General features: G+C 57.6%; 1 protein-coding gene across 3 annotated transcripts in view; it reads left to right on the plus strand.

Moving 5' to 3' along the window:
* The first annotated feature begins 1,334 nt into the window (after positions 1–1,334).
* The window catches only part of LOC133342327 (echinoderm microtubule-associated protein-like 2), a 32,650-nt gene continuing 17,335 nt past the window's right edge, over positions 1,335–16,649 (plus strand). The window contains exon 1 of one of the 3 annotated variants that reach the window (XM_061551415.1): positions 1,335–1,717. In XM_061551415.1, the coding sequence (XP_061407399.1) occupies positions 1,699–1,717 (19 nt within the window). In that variant the 5' untranslated portion in view covers positions 1,335–1,698. Of the gene's footprint in view, positions 1,718–13,316; positions 13,448–16,649 lie in introns of those variants that run through there. The other 2 variants (XM_061551414.1, XM_061551413.1) reach the window with 2 other exon arrangements.

A 16,649-nucleotide genomic window follows, 5' to 3' on the forward strand; every position in this document is an offset into this window, starting at 1 on the left:
TCACGGCGGTGTGCCAATGGCGATTGTGATGTGAGCTATGATTATTATTGCGATTGTTTTGCTGCAGATCATGAACTCTTTTTCACTCTCGCGCCCCCCGATCCAGACTTGAGACCATGAGGTTGCTAGCCAATGGCCACAGAGTCCTGAGTTGAACTAATTTCTTTCGCACCCCCTGTTCCAGTGGTGGAAAGTCCTCATTCCCATGGGGGACATGTATTTATCTTGTTGTCCTTCCCCCGCACTTCCGATTAGCACGGTTGGTTTCGTACACGCATCCGTGAGTTAGCCACTGCTGACTTCTCACAGTGTTACTAATTTTATCGACCCAGAATGATGACAGGCTGGGCCGAGTTGACGCCCAGCCTCCTGCCTTGGTCTCCCAGTGCTGGCTGTGGTCTTAGAACCACTACCAATCAGCTGCTCCCACAGGGTCCCAGTCCCCCCCCCCCTTGCCCCTCTCTACCAAGTCCTTCTGGGTCCCCTTGCGATGTCTTCTCTGCACCCCCTTACGTCGCATACCTGGGTCCCCCGAGGCCCCTTAGGTTTTCCTCTGGATCCCCTCCATAGTTCCCACTCGGACCCCCTGAGTTATCTCTCTGGGTACCACCCCCCCCCCCCTGGGGTCACCTCTCAATGCCCTTCCGGGACCCCCAATATCATCACTCAAGCTGCCCCTGGGTCTCTTCTTGAAAAGCTCCGTCGCCGCCCCCCCCAAGTCCCCTCTTCACGGCCCCCAGGGTCCCCTCTTTGGGCCCCCAGAGTCTCGACTTGCGGTCTCTCTGAATCCCCAATGCAGCTCCCCTCTGCTCCCCTGGGTCATCAACTCCGGGTCCCTGTGAGTCTCCCCATTAGGTTCCCTTGCGTCCCCTCTCCGTACCCCCCGCCCCCCCCCCGGGACCCCTCTGGAGGTCTAGATCAGGTACCCCCTTGGTCCCCACTCTGGTTCCCCCCGGGGTCCCCTCTCCGGGTCCACCCCCCCCCCCCGGGACCCCTCTGGCGGTCTGATCAGGTACCCCCTTGGTCCCCACTCCAGCCCCCCCCCCGGGGTCCCCTCTCCGGGTCCACCCCCCCCCCCGGGACCCCTCTGGCGGTCTGATCAGGTACCCCCTTGGTCCCCTCTCCGGTCCCCCCCCCGGGTCCACCCCCCCCCCCCCCGGGACCCCTCTGGCGGTCTGATCAGGTACCCCCTTGGTCCCCTCTCCGGCCCCCCCCCCCCCCCCGGGGTCCCCTCTTTCGCTCCACGTGGGACACTCCGGGCGGGTTTTTAGGCCGTGCGTTGCTCGCGTTGTTCCAATTGGACGGTGCGAGTCACGTGCTGCAAGCGGCGCGCTCCCATTGGTCGCTGCGCGGGGCCGCGCTCGAGCGGCGCGGAGTGGAGAGGCGAGGCGAGACGCGGGGCACCCCAACAGCGCGGAGCCCCTCGGCGCGGGACCCCCTCGGCGCGGGACCCCGGACCCCGCCAACGAAACTCGGGGACCTGCGCGAGCCGTACGGCTGCCGCTGCTTCCGCTTACCCCGAGAGCCCCCGAGGGCGGGCGGTCGGGCGCCACCGTGGGGCCTACCAAAGGCTTCTGCCGGGCAGAGCGCGGGGATCGCGGCGGAGCGGCCAGGCGAGACCGCCCGACCCCGGGACCGCCCCCCCGGATCGTCGCTCTCCTGCCTCGCGCGTCCAAGCGGGGACCGGCCCGGCTCGGCATGGAGGCGGACGCGCAAAGTAAGCGGCGGCTCGCGAGCGTGGGGCGCCACGAGGCTGTGGCGGGAGTGTGGTGGTCGTGGTGGTGGGGGGCGGCAGGCGACGAGGGGGGTCGTGGGGTAAAGAGTTTTCCCAAGTCCCGGGGGTCTCCACTCAAGAGGAGTTCCGCGACTTGCGGACTGGCGGCTCCCGCGGATAAGGAGCCGAGAGGTTGAGGGGGGGGGGGTAGTCGTGGTCGTTCAACTCGTGGTCCCGACGTAAGGTTCTGACACTCGCGGTGTGGGTGTATGGGAATGTGTGGGTTCATGTGGAGGTATGGGGTGGAGGTAGGTGTGGGTTTGTTGGATATGGTGTGGCCGCATGTGGAGGTGTGCGTTTGTGGGATGGTGTGGGTTAATGTTGAGGTATGGGGTGGAGGTAGGTGTGGGTTTGTGGGATATGGTGTGGGTGTATGGGAATGTGTGTGTTCATGTGGAGGTATGGGGTGGAGGTAGGTGTGGGTTTGTGGGTTATGGTGTGCGGTGCATGTGGAGTTCCTCGGTGTTTGGGAGGGGGTGGTTGCTCGTCGAAAGGTGTGTGGGGTGCATGGGAATGTGGGGTTCATTGGAATGTGTGGGGTGCATGGGAAGGTGTGTGGGTGCATGGGAAGGTGTGTGGGTGCATGGAAAGGTGTGTGGGTTCATGTGAAGGTGTGTGGGTGCATGTGAAGGTGTATGGGTGCATGTGAAGGTGTGTGAGTGCATGTGAAGGTGTGTGGGTGCATGGGAAGGTGTGGATGCATGTGAAGGTGTGTGGGTGCATGTGAAGGTGTGTGGGTGCATGTGAAGGTGTGTGGGTGAATGTGAAGGTGTGTGGGTGCATGGGAAGGTGTGTGGGGTGAATGGGAAGGTGTGTGGTGCATGTGAAAATGTGGGGTGCATGGGTTTGTGTGGGTTCGTGGGATGGTGTGGAGCGCATGTGGAGGTGTGGGGTGCGTCTGAAGGAGTGGCTGTTTGCGAAGGTGTGGCGTGCATGGGAAGTGGAGGGGGGTGTGAGTGCCTAAGGTGTGTGGCGCAATAGGGATCAGTGGGGGTGAGCAGTGGGTTTGAGGATGTTTCGGTGTGTTGCGGAGTGGTGGTGGTGGTGGTGTGTGAGGGAGGGTGGGCACGAAGGGGGCCCGCATGTTCAGGAGAGAAGGCGCGCGGTGTTGAGGGAGTCGTGGGTGTCCAGGAAGGTGTGAGAAGAATGGGGAGGTGTAGGTGTACAGGAATGGTCTTGGGGTGCGAGAAAGTGCATGGTTCCCGGCAAGGTGTGGAATGCGCGGGAGAACGTGAGATGTGTGCGGTGTAGGTGAGGGAGGCATGGTGGGTGTGGGGTGTGTAGGGAGTAAATGGTGTTCACAGTAATGTGGACCAGTGAGCGAGTCGGGTCAATGAACGTGAGTGGTCGGGTCACCGTGGCTCAGACGTCGTCTGGGTGATGACGATTCGGGCGGTGGTGGTGGTGGTGATAGGTTGTTGTTAGTAGTCGTGGTGGTCCTGGTGGCATCATTATTGGTCAGTGGTGTAGGTTATAGCGATTGTGACGATGCTTTTGGTTGTCGTGGTGTCGGCGGTGCAGATGATTTGTCGTGTTGGTGATGAGGATGTTGGTCTCATTGCCAGACAATGCAACTGACGGCATCGCAGTGGCCTGGCTGCAAAAAGCAGAGCCGATGAAGATACTGGGAGGGAAGGGAAAGACTGGGGGGGGGGGGGGGGGGTGCTGATATGGTTGGAGATGGAGGCAGGGAGAAGGCAATTGAGGGAGGGATAGACTGGGAGAATAATGTAGAGGATAGAGACCCTGGGGGAAGGTGCAGACAGCAGTGAGAGGTGATGATGGTGCTGATCGCGATTGAGATGGTGCCGAATTTCTGTATCCCCGTCTACACGCGCTGCGGTGGCGAGATGTTTACTACCTTGCCTGGTGTACAGGAGGCCATGGGTTCGATGCCAACCCAGATGCCTGTATATATTTGGAGTTTCCGTGTTCTCCTCGTGGTCGCGTGGATTTTTTATCCGGGTCCTCCGGTTTTCCCCTCCACATTTAGAAACACGCGTTTAAGAGTATTTGGCTGCTATACTTTTAAAAACGATAAGCCACTTCATCGGGCTATCATTTGGGGCCGGGTCACTTCTCAAAAAGAGCTGCTGTATAACTCAGTAGGCCTTACATGGTAAAATAATAGTTTTGAAAATGCTAGTTTTACACGCATGTGTCATTGCAGAGTCATACCGAATCGATGTTGCTGCACCCTCTCCCCGGTGCTTGCTCTTGCAGGAGCGACTGACGGAGCCGTTAGTATTTGCATGGAATACTGGTGCTGCGGTCAATTTAATGAAATGGCTACAATGAGTTCCCGTAAGCACAACTGCGCTTAATTACAAAGCAAGGGAAATTCCCAATTGAGGTTTTTTTTTATGTAACCAGCCAGGGGCATCCATAAATCTCAGTCATTCTCATCATCATGACCATCAACAGCAGTGTCATCGTGATCATCATGATCATCATCATCATCAGGATCTTCCTCATCATCATCATCTTGATCATCATAAGCAGCAGCATCAGTGGCAACATCTTCTCTGTCAAAACTCTGCAAAAGCTGCTGATGGGAAGGCAGTGATGAGGTTGTGTGGAGTTCTTTGAGGATAATCATTGCCAGGATGATGGTGCTGCTGATGATGTCTAAATGTCCCCCTTTTTAAAACGATTTTCTCTCTCACATACCAGGTGAATGTGTGATCTTCACGTAGTCGCTATCACCGCCACCACTGCTGGTACCATAACCACCGCCACCATCATAACCATCACCACCGCTATAAATACGACCACCGTAACCACCACCATCGCTACCACCGTCATAACCATAATCATCACCACTTCCTCTGCCACCATCGTTAACCACCACCATCACCAATGCCACCACCATCATCATAACCATCACCACCACGCCTGGCCCCCATACTCCAATCTCCCGCCCCTCACCGCGCCACGGGCGATTTCTCCACATTCCAGCGCCTTAATTAAAACTGTAACGAGAGCGCGTAAACAAATAAATAAATAAACAGTGCCCCACGGCCGCCGCGGGAGCAGCGGTCCCCGTGCCGGTGACTGCGTCTCCGAGGGGTGGCCTTGACAAGCAACGGTAATAGTGCCGATGATGGCATCAATGATGGCATTGATGATGGTGCCGATGATGGTGCACATGGAGCTCATGATGGTGCCAATAATGGTGCCGATGATTCCAATGGTTCATTGCCTGGCTTCTAACGATTCACCGACATCCCCGGTGATTAAAAAAATTGTTCACTCCTTTCACCTAAATGTAACATTACCTTATAATATGTGTCCATTGTGAATCATCAATTCTCACTTGTGGTGCATCCTGAGCTTAATAATCGATTAAATTAAGTGATGCATATTGAAATGCCCAGTGTCTATAAGTAGATGTTGCATGAAGTGTACTTGTAGGCAGCGCTTTTGCAGGTGCCGACATTGATGGTGGTGGTGATGCAGCTGGTGGTGATGCAGGTGGCGGTGGTGAAGGTGGTGATGGTGGAGATGGTGGTGAAGGTAGTGGTGGTGAAGGTGGTGGTGGTGGTGGAGATGGTGGTGAAGGTAGTGGAGATTCAGGTGGTGGTGGTGATTCAGGTGGTGGCAGTGATGCAGGTGGTGGTGGTGATGCAGGTGGCGGTGAAGGTGGTGGCGGTGAAGGTGGTGGCGGTGAAGGTGGTGGTGGTGGTGAAAGTGGTGGTGATGCAGGTGGCGGTGATGCAGGTGGTGGTGAAGGTGGTGGTGGTGGTGGTGGTGGTCCAGACGAGTTCAAGATACACTTGCCAAATCGCGAGCACAATAATTAATTACAAATGTTATGCTAATTATCAATAACCGGGTGCGTTCCCAGCAGACCTCGCCGGACTGCTAATGCAGGTTTTGTCCACAGAGGTTGTCATAGCCTTCATGAACCAGAGCATGAAAGAACCCGTTGAGACTCATGAAATGGCATTGCCTGCTTTGCAAGATAGATAAACAAACAATGTCCCATTAACATATGTCTCCCTGCTTACATTTAAAAAAAAAGTATATAATCCCCAACCCGTCGGCCCCACAGCCTTGTGGGAGTGAATAATTTTAGCGGGGCACATTTGCTTTAAACAAAACAAACTCTGTACCGGTTTCGACATACAGAGTCTCACCAGCAGAGTCGGGCTGCCTGACTCAATCGCTGGTGAACTGCCAGATGTAATAGGCAAGGACCTTGTGTTTAAGAAGTGGGTCCTAGTTGGACGCAAACATTTCATCGTAACGCACGAAACGAATGAATCGTTAAGTGTCGTTCGTTACTTATATTCTCTGCCACAATGCTGCTGATGAGGATCTCTCTTGCAAGAGCGACCTGGGTTACATTGATTTAAGAATCGAATAAAACGTTAAACAAATGTTAACAAATCTTCAGGCTAAGTTCAACAAATATCATTAATACAGGACAATGTGCATAAGGCGAAGCAATAATGGGTGCAATGTTACTCGATTGTATATATATACATACATGTATAAAAAGTCTAGGAGAGGAAAGTGACTGGATTAGGCAAGTACTGCCAAGGTTTAAATCTGATAACAAAAAGTTACAAAGTGGCTTTGGCAGTTGCATAACATTGAAGCACAATCCATAAAAACGTCTGCAACGGGGCGATGCTCATCTGCCTGGGGCCTGTGCAAGTGTCGTAGGCAGCGTTAGCGTAGGGCCTGACTGCAAGTGGTGCTCATGGAACTCGTGCCGGGCGGCGATTGGGCACACGCCTGCTGATGATGCCCGTGCAGGTGGTGGTCGTGCCGGTGTCGTGCGCTGAGCTGGGTAGGAGCTGACAGTGCATGCTATGTGGGTGGTGCTGGTTGTGTGGGTGGAGGGGGTGGTGTGGGTAGTGCTGGTGGTTTGAGTGGTGCTGGTTGTGTGGGTGGTGCTGGCGGTGTGAGTTGAGTGGGTTGTGTGAGTGGTGTTGGTTGTGTGGGTGGTGCTGGCGGTGTGGGTTGAGTGGATGGTGTGGGTCGTGCTGATGGTGTGGGTGGTTCTGTTGGTGAGTGATGCTGCTTGTGTGGGTGGTGTTGGTGGTGCTGGTTGTGTAAGTGGTGCTGCTTGTGTGGGTGGTGCTGGTGGTGTGGATGGTGCTAGTGGTGTGGGTGGTGCTGGTGGTGTGGGTGGTGCTGGTGGTGTAAGTGGCGCTGCTTGTGTGGGTGGTGCTAGTGGTGTGGGTGGTGCTGGTGGTGTAAGTGGTGCTGCTTGTGTGGGTGGTGCTAGTGGTGTGGGTGGTGCTGGTGGTGTAAGTGGTGCTGCTTGTATGGGTGGTGCTGGTGGTGTAAGTGGTGCTGGTGGTGTGGGTGGTGCTGGTAGTGTAAGTGGTGCTGCTTGTGTGGGTGGTGCTGGTGGTGTGGGTGGTGCTGGTGGTGTAAGTGGTGCTGCTTGTGTGGGTGGTGTAAGTGGTGCTGCTTGTGTGGGTGGTGCTAGTGGTGTGGGTGGTGCTGGTGGTGTAAGTGGTGCTGCTTGTGTGGGTGGTGCTAGTGGTGTGGGTGGTGCTGGTGGTGTAAGTGGTGCTGGTGGTGTGGGTGGTGCTGGTAGTGTAAGTGGTGCTGCTTGTGTGGGTGGTGCTGGTGGTGCTGGTGGTGCGGGTGGTGCTGGTGGTGTAAGTGGTGCTGCTTGTGTGGGTGGTGTAAGTGGTGCTGCTTGTGTGGGTGGTGCTAGTGGTGTGGGTGGTGCTGGTGGTGTAAGTGGTGCTGCTTGTGTGGGTGGTGCTGGTGGTGTAAGTGGTGCTGCTTGTGTGGGTGGTGTAAGTGGTGCTGCTTGTGTGGGTGGTGCTAGTGGTGTGGGTGGTGCTGGTGGTCTAAGTGGTGCTGCTTGTGTGGGTGGTGCTGGTGGTGTAAGTGGTGCTGCTTGTGTGGGTGGTGCTAGTGGTGTGGGTGGTGCTGGTGGTCTAAGTGGTGCTGCTTGTGTGGGTGGTGCTGGTGGTCTAAGTGGTGCTGCTTGTGTGGGTGGTGCTGGTGGTGTAAGTGGTGCTGGTGGTGCTGGTGGTGTAAGTGGTGCTGCTTGTGTGGGTGGTGTAAGTGGTGCTGCTTGTGTGGGTGGTGCTGGTGGTGTGGGTGGTGCTGGTGGTGTAAGTGGTGCCGCTTGTGTGGGTGGTGTAAGTGGTGCTGCTTGTGTGGGTGGTGTAAGTGGTGCTGCTTGTGTGGGTGGTGCTGGTGGTGTGGGTGGTGCTGCTTGTGTGGGGACTTGACTCCGCAGGCTCGACTGAAGTAGGCGGTGCTCTGGGCTGACGCGTTTCGCTCACTCGCTTGTGTGCGGCCGCTGTGGCACAAGTGGCCTCTTGTGTGGCCACGGGCGGCCGCGTGCAATCGTTAAACAGAGGAAGCTGTGCCCGCCCGCACGGCTCAAACTTCACAGTGTAGCGTCTCAACCCTCACCGCACGCGCCCGCATGCGCACCCATGCGCGCACACACTGACACACGCGCAAGAAACGCACACACACACGCGTGGCACACACGCACTTGATCGCACACTCATGCGCTCTTGCACACTCGTGCACACTCGTGCACACACACCGCCAGTGAGTGGGCACAGCGCGGGTCGGGGATAAAAATTCCAAATATTTCGCTGGTGAGCGTGGAGGGCGGTGGCGGCGCACCGCCCTCCCCGCTCTGTTTACATTCCCCGCCGACGATCGGACCCAGACCCCCCCCCCCCGACTCCGCATCACCGGCCCCCCCCAAACCTCCTGCGCCAGTGAGAGCAACATCCAAGACCCCACACCCCCTCACCTGGCCCCTCTCCCCCTCACCGTTCAACTGGCACATCTCACCGTTGCCGCTCTCACCTGGTCCCCTCTCCCCCTCACCGCTCACCTCGCCCCCTCTCCATTCACCTGTTACCCTCTCCTTTTTATGGCTCACCAGCTCCCCTTCCCCTCACCGCTCACCTGGTGCCCGCACAGACCTGCACCTGCTGCTGTGCTTTGGCATGGGGGCTCCTGGCGACGCACATCTCTTAATGGTTTTTATAATCTCGATGACGCGGGCGTTGTGGATGTCGTGGATATGGGTAGCGGAGCGGGAGGCAGGGGGGGAGGAGGAGGAATGTGCCCTCGCTGCTCGCGATTGTTTTGTCTCTCGCGACGAGGACGATGAGGCCCCCGATCGGAGAACGTGATAGGGGCGGCGTGCGTCTTGCACCCGCACTCACACACACGGCCTCTACACTCGCACACGGGGCCTCTCCCCACTTCCACTCACACACCGGGACCCCCACTTCCACTCACACCCTGGGACCCCCACTTCCACTCACACCCCGGGACCCCCACTTCCACTCACACACCGGGACCCCCACTTCCACTCACACCCTGGGACCCCCACTTCCACTCACACCCCGGGACCCCCACTTCCACTCACACCCTGGGACCCCCACTTCCACTCACACACCGGGACCCCCACTTCCACTCACACACCGGGACCCCCACTTCCACTCACACACCGGGACCCCCACTTCCACTCACACCCTGGGACCCCCATTTCCACTCCACATCGGGACCCCCACTTCCACTCACACCCTGGGACCCCCACTTCCACTCACACACCAGGGACCCCCACTTCCACTCACACCTGGACCCCACTTCCACTCACACCCGGGACCCCACTTCCACTCACACCTGGGACCCCCACTTCCACTCACACACCGGGACCCCCACTTCACTCACACACCGGGACCCCCACTTCCACTCACACACCGGGACCCCACTTCCACTACCCTGGGACCCCATTTCCACTCACACATCGGGACCCCCACTTCCACTCACACCCTGGGACCCCCACTTCCACTCACACACCGGGACCCCCACTTCCACTCACACCCTGGGACCCCCACCCACTCACACACGGGACCCCCACTTCCACTCACACACCGGGACCCCCACTTCCACTCACACACCGGGACCCCACTTCCACTCACACACCGGGACCCCACTTCCACTCGCACACCGGGACCCCCACTTCCACTCACACCTGGGACCCCACTTCCACTCACACACCGGGACCCCCACTTCCACTCACACACCGGGACCCCCACTTCCACTCACACCCTGGGACCCCCACTTCCACTCACACCCTGGGACCCCCACTTCCACTCACACCCTGGGACCCCCACTTCCACTCACACACCGGGACCCCCACTTCCACTCACACCCTGGGACCCCCACTTCCACTCACACACCGGGACCCCCACTTCCACTCACACACCGGGACCCCCACTTCCACTCACACCCTGGGACCCCCACTTCCACTCACACCCTGGGACCCCCACTTCCACTCACACCCTGGGACCCCCACTTCCACTCACACACCGGGACCCCCACTTCCACTCACACACCGGGACCCCCACTTCCACTCACACACCGGGACCCCCACTTCCACTCACACCCTGGGACCCCCACTTCCACTCACACACCGGGACCCCCACTTCCACTCACACACCGGGACCCCCACTCATGCTCACACTATCCCTCGCCTCCTCCTCTGTGCCTCCACGTGCTCTCCCAGGTATCTGGGCACGAGGCACATGGAGCCCAAGAATATGGTTGAGTTGTGCAGAAAGGGTGGATGAAGCCAGAAACATTGGAGTAGAGATGGGGGTCGAAGGGAGAGGGGGGAGCAAGGAGTGGGTGGGAGCAGGGAGCGGGGCGGGGGGAGCAGCGAGGGGGAGTTGCGGTGGCGCGCTCCCTCGCTCCGCCCCCGTGTCGAGCCGCGCGATGAATGCCGCCTTTCACCGAACTTCCTGCCACCCGCTCTTTATTTGTGTTGCAAAATCAGACTCGGTGTTTTCTCTACAGCTCTACCTCAGCCGCAACGCCACCTCAACCCCGACTCCACCTCAATCCCAGCTCCACCTCAGCCCTAGCTCCACCTCAATCCCAGCTCCGCCTCAGCTCCAGCTCCACCTCAACCCCAGCTCCACCTCAGCCCCAGTTCCACCTCAATCCCAGCTCCACCTCAACCCCAACTCCACCTCAGCCCCAGCTCCACCTCAATCCCAGCTCCACCTCAACCCCAGCTCCACCTCAACCCCAGCTCCACCTCAATCCCAGCTCCACCTCAGCCCCAGCTCCACCTCAATCCCAGCTCCACCTCAATCCCAGCTCCACCTCAGCCCCAGCTCCACCTCAATCCCAGCTCCACCTCAATCCCAGCTCCACCTCAGCCCCAGCTCCACCTCAATCCCAGCTCCACCTCAATCCAGCTCCACCTCAGCCCCAGCTCCACCTCAATCCCAGCTCCACCTCAATCCCAGCTCCACCTCAGCCCCAGCTCCACCTCAATCCCAGCTCCACCTCAATCCCAGCTCCACCTCAATCCCAGCTCCACCTCAGCCCCAGCTCCACCTCAATCCCAGCTCCACCTCAATCCCAGCTCCACCTCAGCCCCAGCTCCACCTCAGCCCCAGCTCCACCTCAATCCCAGCTCCACCTCAATCCCAGCTCCACCTCAGCCCCAGCTCCACCTCAATCCCAGCTCCACCTCAGCCTCAGCTCCACCTCAGCCCCAGCTCCACCTCAGCCCCAGCTCCACCTCAATCCCAGCTCCACCTCAATCCCAGCTCCACCTCAGCCTCAGCTCCACCTCAGCCCCAGCTCCACCTCAGCCCCAGCTCCACCTCAATCCCAGCTCCGCCTCAGCTCCACCAAACTTCACCGAGTTCCACCATATCCTGGCTGCACCGCAGGCCACACGTGTGCACTGAGATTACCCGTGTCTGGGGCCGTTAATCCCCTATCTCTTAATCTCACCACAGCCGGCGTTTGTGCAGACAGGGTCATGGGCCATGGCCTCCTGACCCAGACATAGGCAGCAACAGGGAGGCCTACGTGGTGCAAGGATCCTCACTTCGTCATCGCCATCGTCACCCTCGTCGCCATCCCTGTCATCACCATCATCGTTGTCACCGTTGTCATCGCCGCCATCATCGTCATCGCCGCCATCATCACCATCGTCGTGAGCAAAATCATAGCCATCACCATCATTGTCGTCAGCATCACATCATCATATGAATCACTGTTGTGGCCATACTCTCCCACAATCATCTATCACACTCATGCAGTGTTTGCAGCCGCAATTGTCTTCCTAGTCCCAAGTGGACTGGTTAATTTCTGACATAACCAGCGCCCTTAGTCTCATATCCACCATCCTGAGTGTCATAGCCGGCGTTCTGAGTCTCATAGCCAGCACCCTGAGTCTCATAGCCAGCACCCCGAGTATCCTAGCCAGCACCCTGAGTCTCATAGCCGGCGCCCTGAGTCTCATAGCCAGCATCCCTGATTCTCATAGCCAGCACCCCTGATTCTCATAGCCAGCACCCTGAGTCTCATAGCCGGCGCTTTGAGTCTCATAGCCGGCGCTCTGAGTCTCATAGCCAGCACCCTGAGTCTCATAACCAGTCACGTGCATCATAGTTGGTGCCCTGATTGTCGTATGTCGTAACTGGTGCCTTGAGTTGTATCATCGCGGGGTGGTGTGGGAGTTGCTGTGGTGAGCAGAGGAGGAGGAGGAGGGGGTGGGAGGTTTCTTTGGTGGCCCTCAGGGCTCCCCGTCCGGTTTATCGACATAAATCATTAGTGAGTGGGGCTGCGCTGCAGGTGACGATTACAGGTATGCGTCCCGTGAGTGCTTGTGTTAGTGTGTCAGCACGTGTGTGTCTGTGTGAGGGAGCGAGCGCGCGCATGCATGTGTGCACGCGCGTGTGTTTGTATGGGCTGAAAGTGCACCTAGCCTGGCACAAGCGCCGTAGTGCTTTCGCCATCACTTAGCGGGGACTGCTGCTGCTGTTGTTGTACTCTGCACGCCGTGTATGTGTGCTTGTGTGTGAATGCATGCCCATGCAAGATACCCGGGCAACTCTATCCCCTCCCCCCAATTTCCATGAGCAACCACTCCCCCCCCTTGTCTATCACCACCCCAGTTCCCCCCCAGCTCACCCCAGGAGCCCCCCTTTGTGAGTGTGGAGGAGTTGCCCCGTGTCTGTGTGAGCTGATTGCACCCCCCCCACTCCTCCCCCTACGGGGGCACTGTTTGTTTGAGACATTTTTCTGCAGAGTTTTTGTTTGATCCCCACATGCCCCCACTCCCCCACCTCCTCTCATCCCCCCCCCCCCCTCTCCTCCTCCTCCCACATCGCTCTCATGGTCCAGGGCTGTATGAGCTGGGTGTATAAGAGGGGGCCTGTTGGTGGGGAGGAGGGGTGTGCGGCGGTGGTGGGGGGGGGGGGCTTCTGCCTATCAGGGATGTTTGTGGGATCTTGAGGAATGGACAAAACAGGGGTGGGTGGGGGGGAGCTGGAGTGGAGGAGCAGTGCTGATGAAAGTGGGAGCAGAGAGAGACAGGTGGGGGAGGGAGAGCGAGCGGGAGAGAGAACGGAGCTGGAGCGAGAGACGGGAAGCTGTGAGATAGACGGGGAGAGCTTCAGGGAGTGAACGGAGCTGGAGAGAGTTGACGGAGCGGGACCAGAGGTTGGGAGGAGGGGTAGAGAAGGGAGCGGTAGGGAGTGGGGAGCGAGGCGGGAAGAGGAGGTGGACAGAGAGGGTCACGGTGGTCGGGATATATCTGCGAGAGGCCGCAGGGCGTGAGAGTCGGGGGGTGGCTCGGGGAGATGGAGCACGGAGCTGGGATCTTCTACGTCTCCTGTGGGGCCCCTCTTGTGGGTGAGCATGGGGGGGGGGGGGTGAACGTCCACGGGTGAGCGTGTGGGTGAATGTAGGGGTGAGCACACATTGGTGAGTGCGTGTGCGAGCATGTGTGTTCGAGAGTGAGTGTGCGTGCTGGCGTGAGCCTGTGTGTTTGCTAACAGCGCTTGCCCCAACAGGCTGTTAAGGCTATATGGGGGATCTTTATCTTTGCCCGTATGTGAGTGTGTGTGGGGAGTGGTGGCGCAGTGGTTGGCGTGCTGCGCTAGGAATCTGACGACCCCAGTTCGGTTCCCGCTCCCAACCAATTTCAGTGGCGCATATCTTAACTAATCGTGTACCTCCCCTTGGTCGAATTATCCTTAAATGAGTACCTGGTGTGATGTGTAAACATCAGTACTGGGGAGACAAAGGCGGCCGGACGTGGTTCTGGCTACCCACCTCCGCATGTACCTTTCCTGCACTCATAGATGCTCAGCAGCAGCACTTGCCCCAATAGTCAGTTTAAGGCTACATGGGGGATCTTTGTCTTTGGTGTGTGAGAACAGCTTTCGAAGGCTCGACGGGGGACATTTGTCTTTGTGTGCTTGTTCGTGTGTGTTGGCAGCGCTGCTATTAGGAAGCCACTGGAGCTATGCACTTGCATCATCTAGATTGCAAACTCATTTCTTTAGAACTGCTTTTTGTGTTTAGTTTGTTGTCCTTCGCCCGCACCTCCGATTAACACAGTTGGCCATGTACGGTGCGAAAGAAGTTTAACATACATACATACATACATGCTGTTGCTATAGCTTCCACAGCTGATACAGCTATTGATGCTGATCGATGCTGCCACTGCTGCTCCTGCTGCGATCATTTTGAGGCCATCAGTCGCAGGGTGAAATTACTGAGAATAGCAGGGCACTCATCTCGACCGTAATGTGTGTAATAGCTGGTCCTGTTGCAGTTTGCAGGTCACTGTGCTGTGCGCGAGTGTGTGCGTGCGTGCGCGTGTGTGCATGCATGTGTGCGCGCGCGTGTGTGCACGCATGTGCGTGTGTGTGTGTGCGCGTGTGTGTGCGCGTGCATGTGTGCGAGCGTGGATCCAAGAACCTCCACTGCATCTGCATGGGTGTCTGCGTGCGCAACCGTTCATGCCTGCGCACGTTTGTGTGTGCGCACGTGTGCATGCGTACGTTAGCATAAGCGTGAATGTGCATTGCATGTGAATTTAACACTGCACGTGCAAAAAGTGCATGCGATCATACACCTCTGTGCACTTAAGTACGTGTGCGCGCGTGTGTTCATGTGTACATCGCATTTGCGGGCGCTTGTGTGAATACAAATCGCCAAACGGGATTGCATCTAGGCGTGTATGTGCGTGCGTGCGGATTGCACATGCGCCTGCGCTCACAAGTGCAGTGCACACGTGCAGTGCACACGTGCGGGAGCACATGTGCGTGCATGCATGTGAGCACGCACACGTTCGTGACACGCGTGCGTGTGGTACGAACGCGTGCCCCGCGCGTTTGCCTGTCATGCGTTCGCCTGTCGTGCGTTCGCCTGTCGCTCGCGCGCGCGTGTGACCCGGGGTTGGTGGTTTGAGCTGGGATCGGGCGCACGGATTTACCCCGGTTTTACTCGGGGTATTTTTAGCCGACGCATGGTAGGGGGGTGGCGGCGGTGGTGGTGGTGGTGGGGTTGCCGCCGCACATCCCCGCGCCTCTCCGTGAATTTATTCTGCTTCGCTCGCCCGCTTCGGGAAGCCGCATTTTGAAAAAAAAAAGAACAAGAATATCTTCTTCAAAAAATGCTGACCAGCTGAGCTTGTTCCCTCCCCCCAATGCAATGCCTCGTGGGCAATGCCTCGAGATGTAAATGGGCGAGCTGCGATTACACGCGCGTGACCGCAGGGTCCGGCAGTAGGCACCGTATTTGCCAAAAAATGGAGTACGAAGAATGTTTTTTAATTAAAGCATGTTCACAGGCAGCCTCGTGCAGGCACAGACGTCTGTACTCCCCCCACCAACCCACCCGCACAGACCTCTCCGCTCACACCCCTCCCCTCCTCCCACGAAAACCTCAGAAATCAACATCCGCAATTGGCCCGACTCTGGCCGATGGAGCCCCCCCACCCCACCACCTCCACCCTACCCACTTGCAGGCACTGCCAACGCACGCACACGGCCACACGCACGCTGACGCTCACAAACACTCATTCACACCGTCGCACGCACATCGAAAGTCATACACGGCCGTACACTCGCTAAGACAACAACGGCAGCAGCCCGCCATTCACCAGCAATGGCGGTGACGTCAGCACTTGTGCCAGGCAGGGTGCACTCAGAGGTCGCATGCAGTGTGGAAGGCTCGCTGGCAGGAGGTCTCGGGATAGACACGGGTGTTATGGGTTGATTGAGATGGCTGGTAGATGCACCACCTGTGCTCCCCACTGTGCCGTCTTGCTGAGTTTTAGTCACTCGGTGCTCAGTTCGTTGTTGCGAGCTTCGCTCCTCCACCCGCTGTTGTTGTCGGAGGGCGACTGCCTCCAACTGCCGAGTAGTGTCCTTGACGAGCCTACTCCGCATCGGCCGATCTTGACACTGTTGGTACCATTCATCGGCAAGTCCAATCGGCTCCACATCCTCCATTACCGCATCAGCCTTCCGCCTCCTTAGCCCGTGCGCAGGTTAGCTCCCTGTGTCCAGCCAAAGAGAAGCTGCTTGGGCATGCGGTGTCTGAACATGCAGGCTGCATGACCCAGCCAACACAGCCTCGCTTGCCGAAGGAGCTCATTAATGGGACTGCGTCCAAATCTATTAAGAATGTTTGAGCTCCTCACATTCCAGTGTGCATTAAATCCAGGATGGACCTTAGGCATGTGATCCTGAATGTTTAAAACTGGTGCAGGTGTTCCTGTAAATGCGTTCACGTTTCATAAGCGTAGATAAGAGAGGTCTTAACTATGGCCAAAAAGACCTGGGGCTTTGTATGGAGCAATAATAGATCAGGCAGCTTCCACATAGTGTTGTGCAACCGATGAAAAGATTATGCCACTCGACTGCTTCCAAGCGAGATCTCTGCTGCCAAACTGAAGCTGTTAATGAGCACACTGCCCAGGTATGGGAACTCCTCCACCCTCTTTACAACCACCCCATTACTCACGGTAGTTGAAGGGGTAGAGTGATTTATGACATACAATACCCACGCAGGTGCTTTGATTTCGTTGGGCTAATGGTAA

Source organism: Lethenteron reissneri, chromosome 14 (genome assembly GCF_015708825.2).
Source record: "Lethenteron reissneri isolate LAM-NWPU_2019-01 chromosome 14, ASM1570882v1, whole genome shotgun sequence".
Classification (NCBI taxonomy): Eukaryota; Metazoa; Chordata; class Hyperoartia; order Petromyzontiformes; family Petromyzontidae; genus Lethenteron; species Lethenteron reissneri.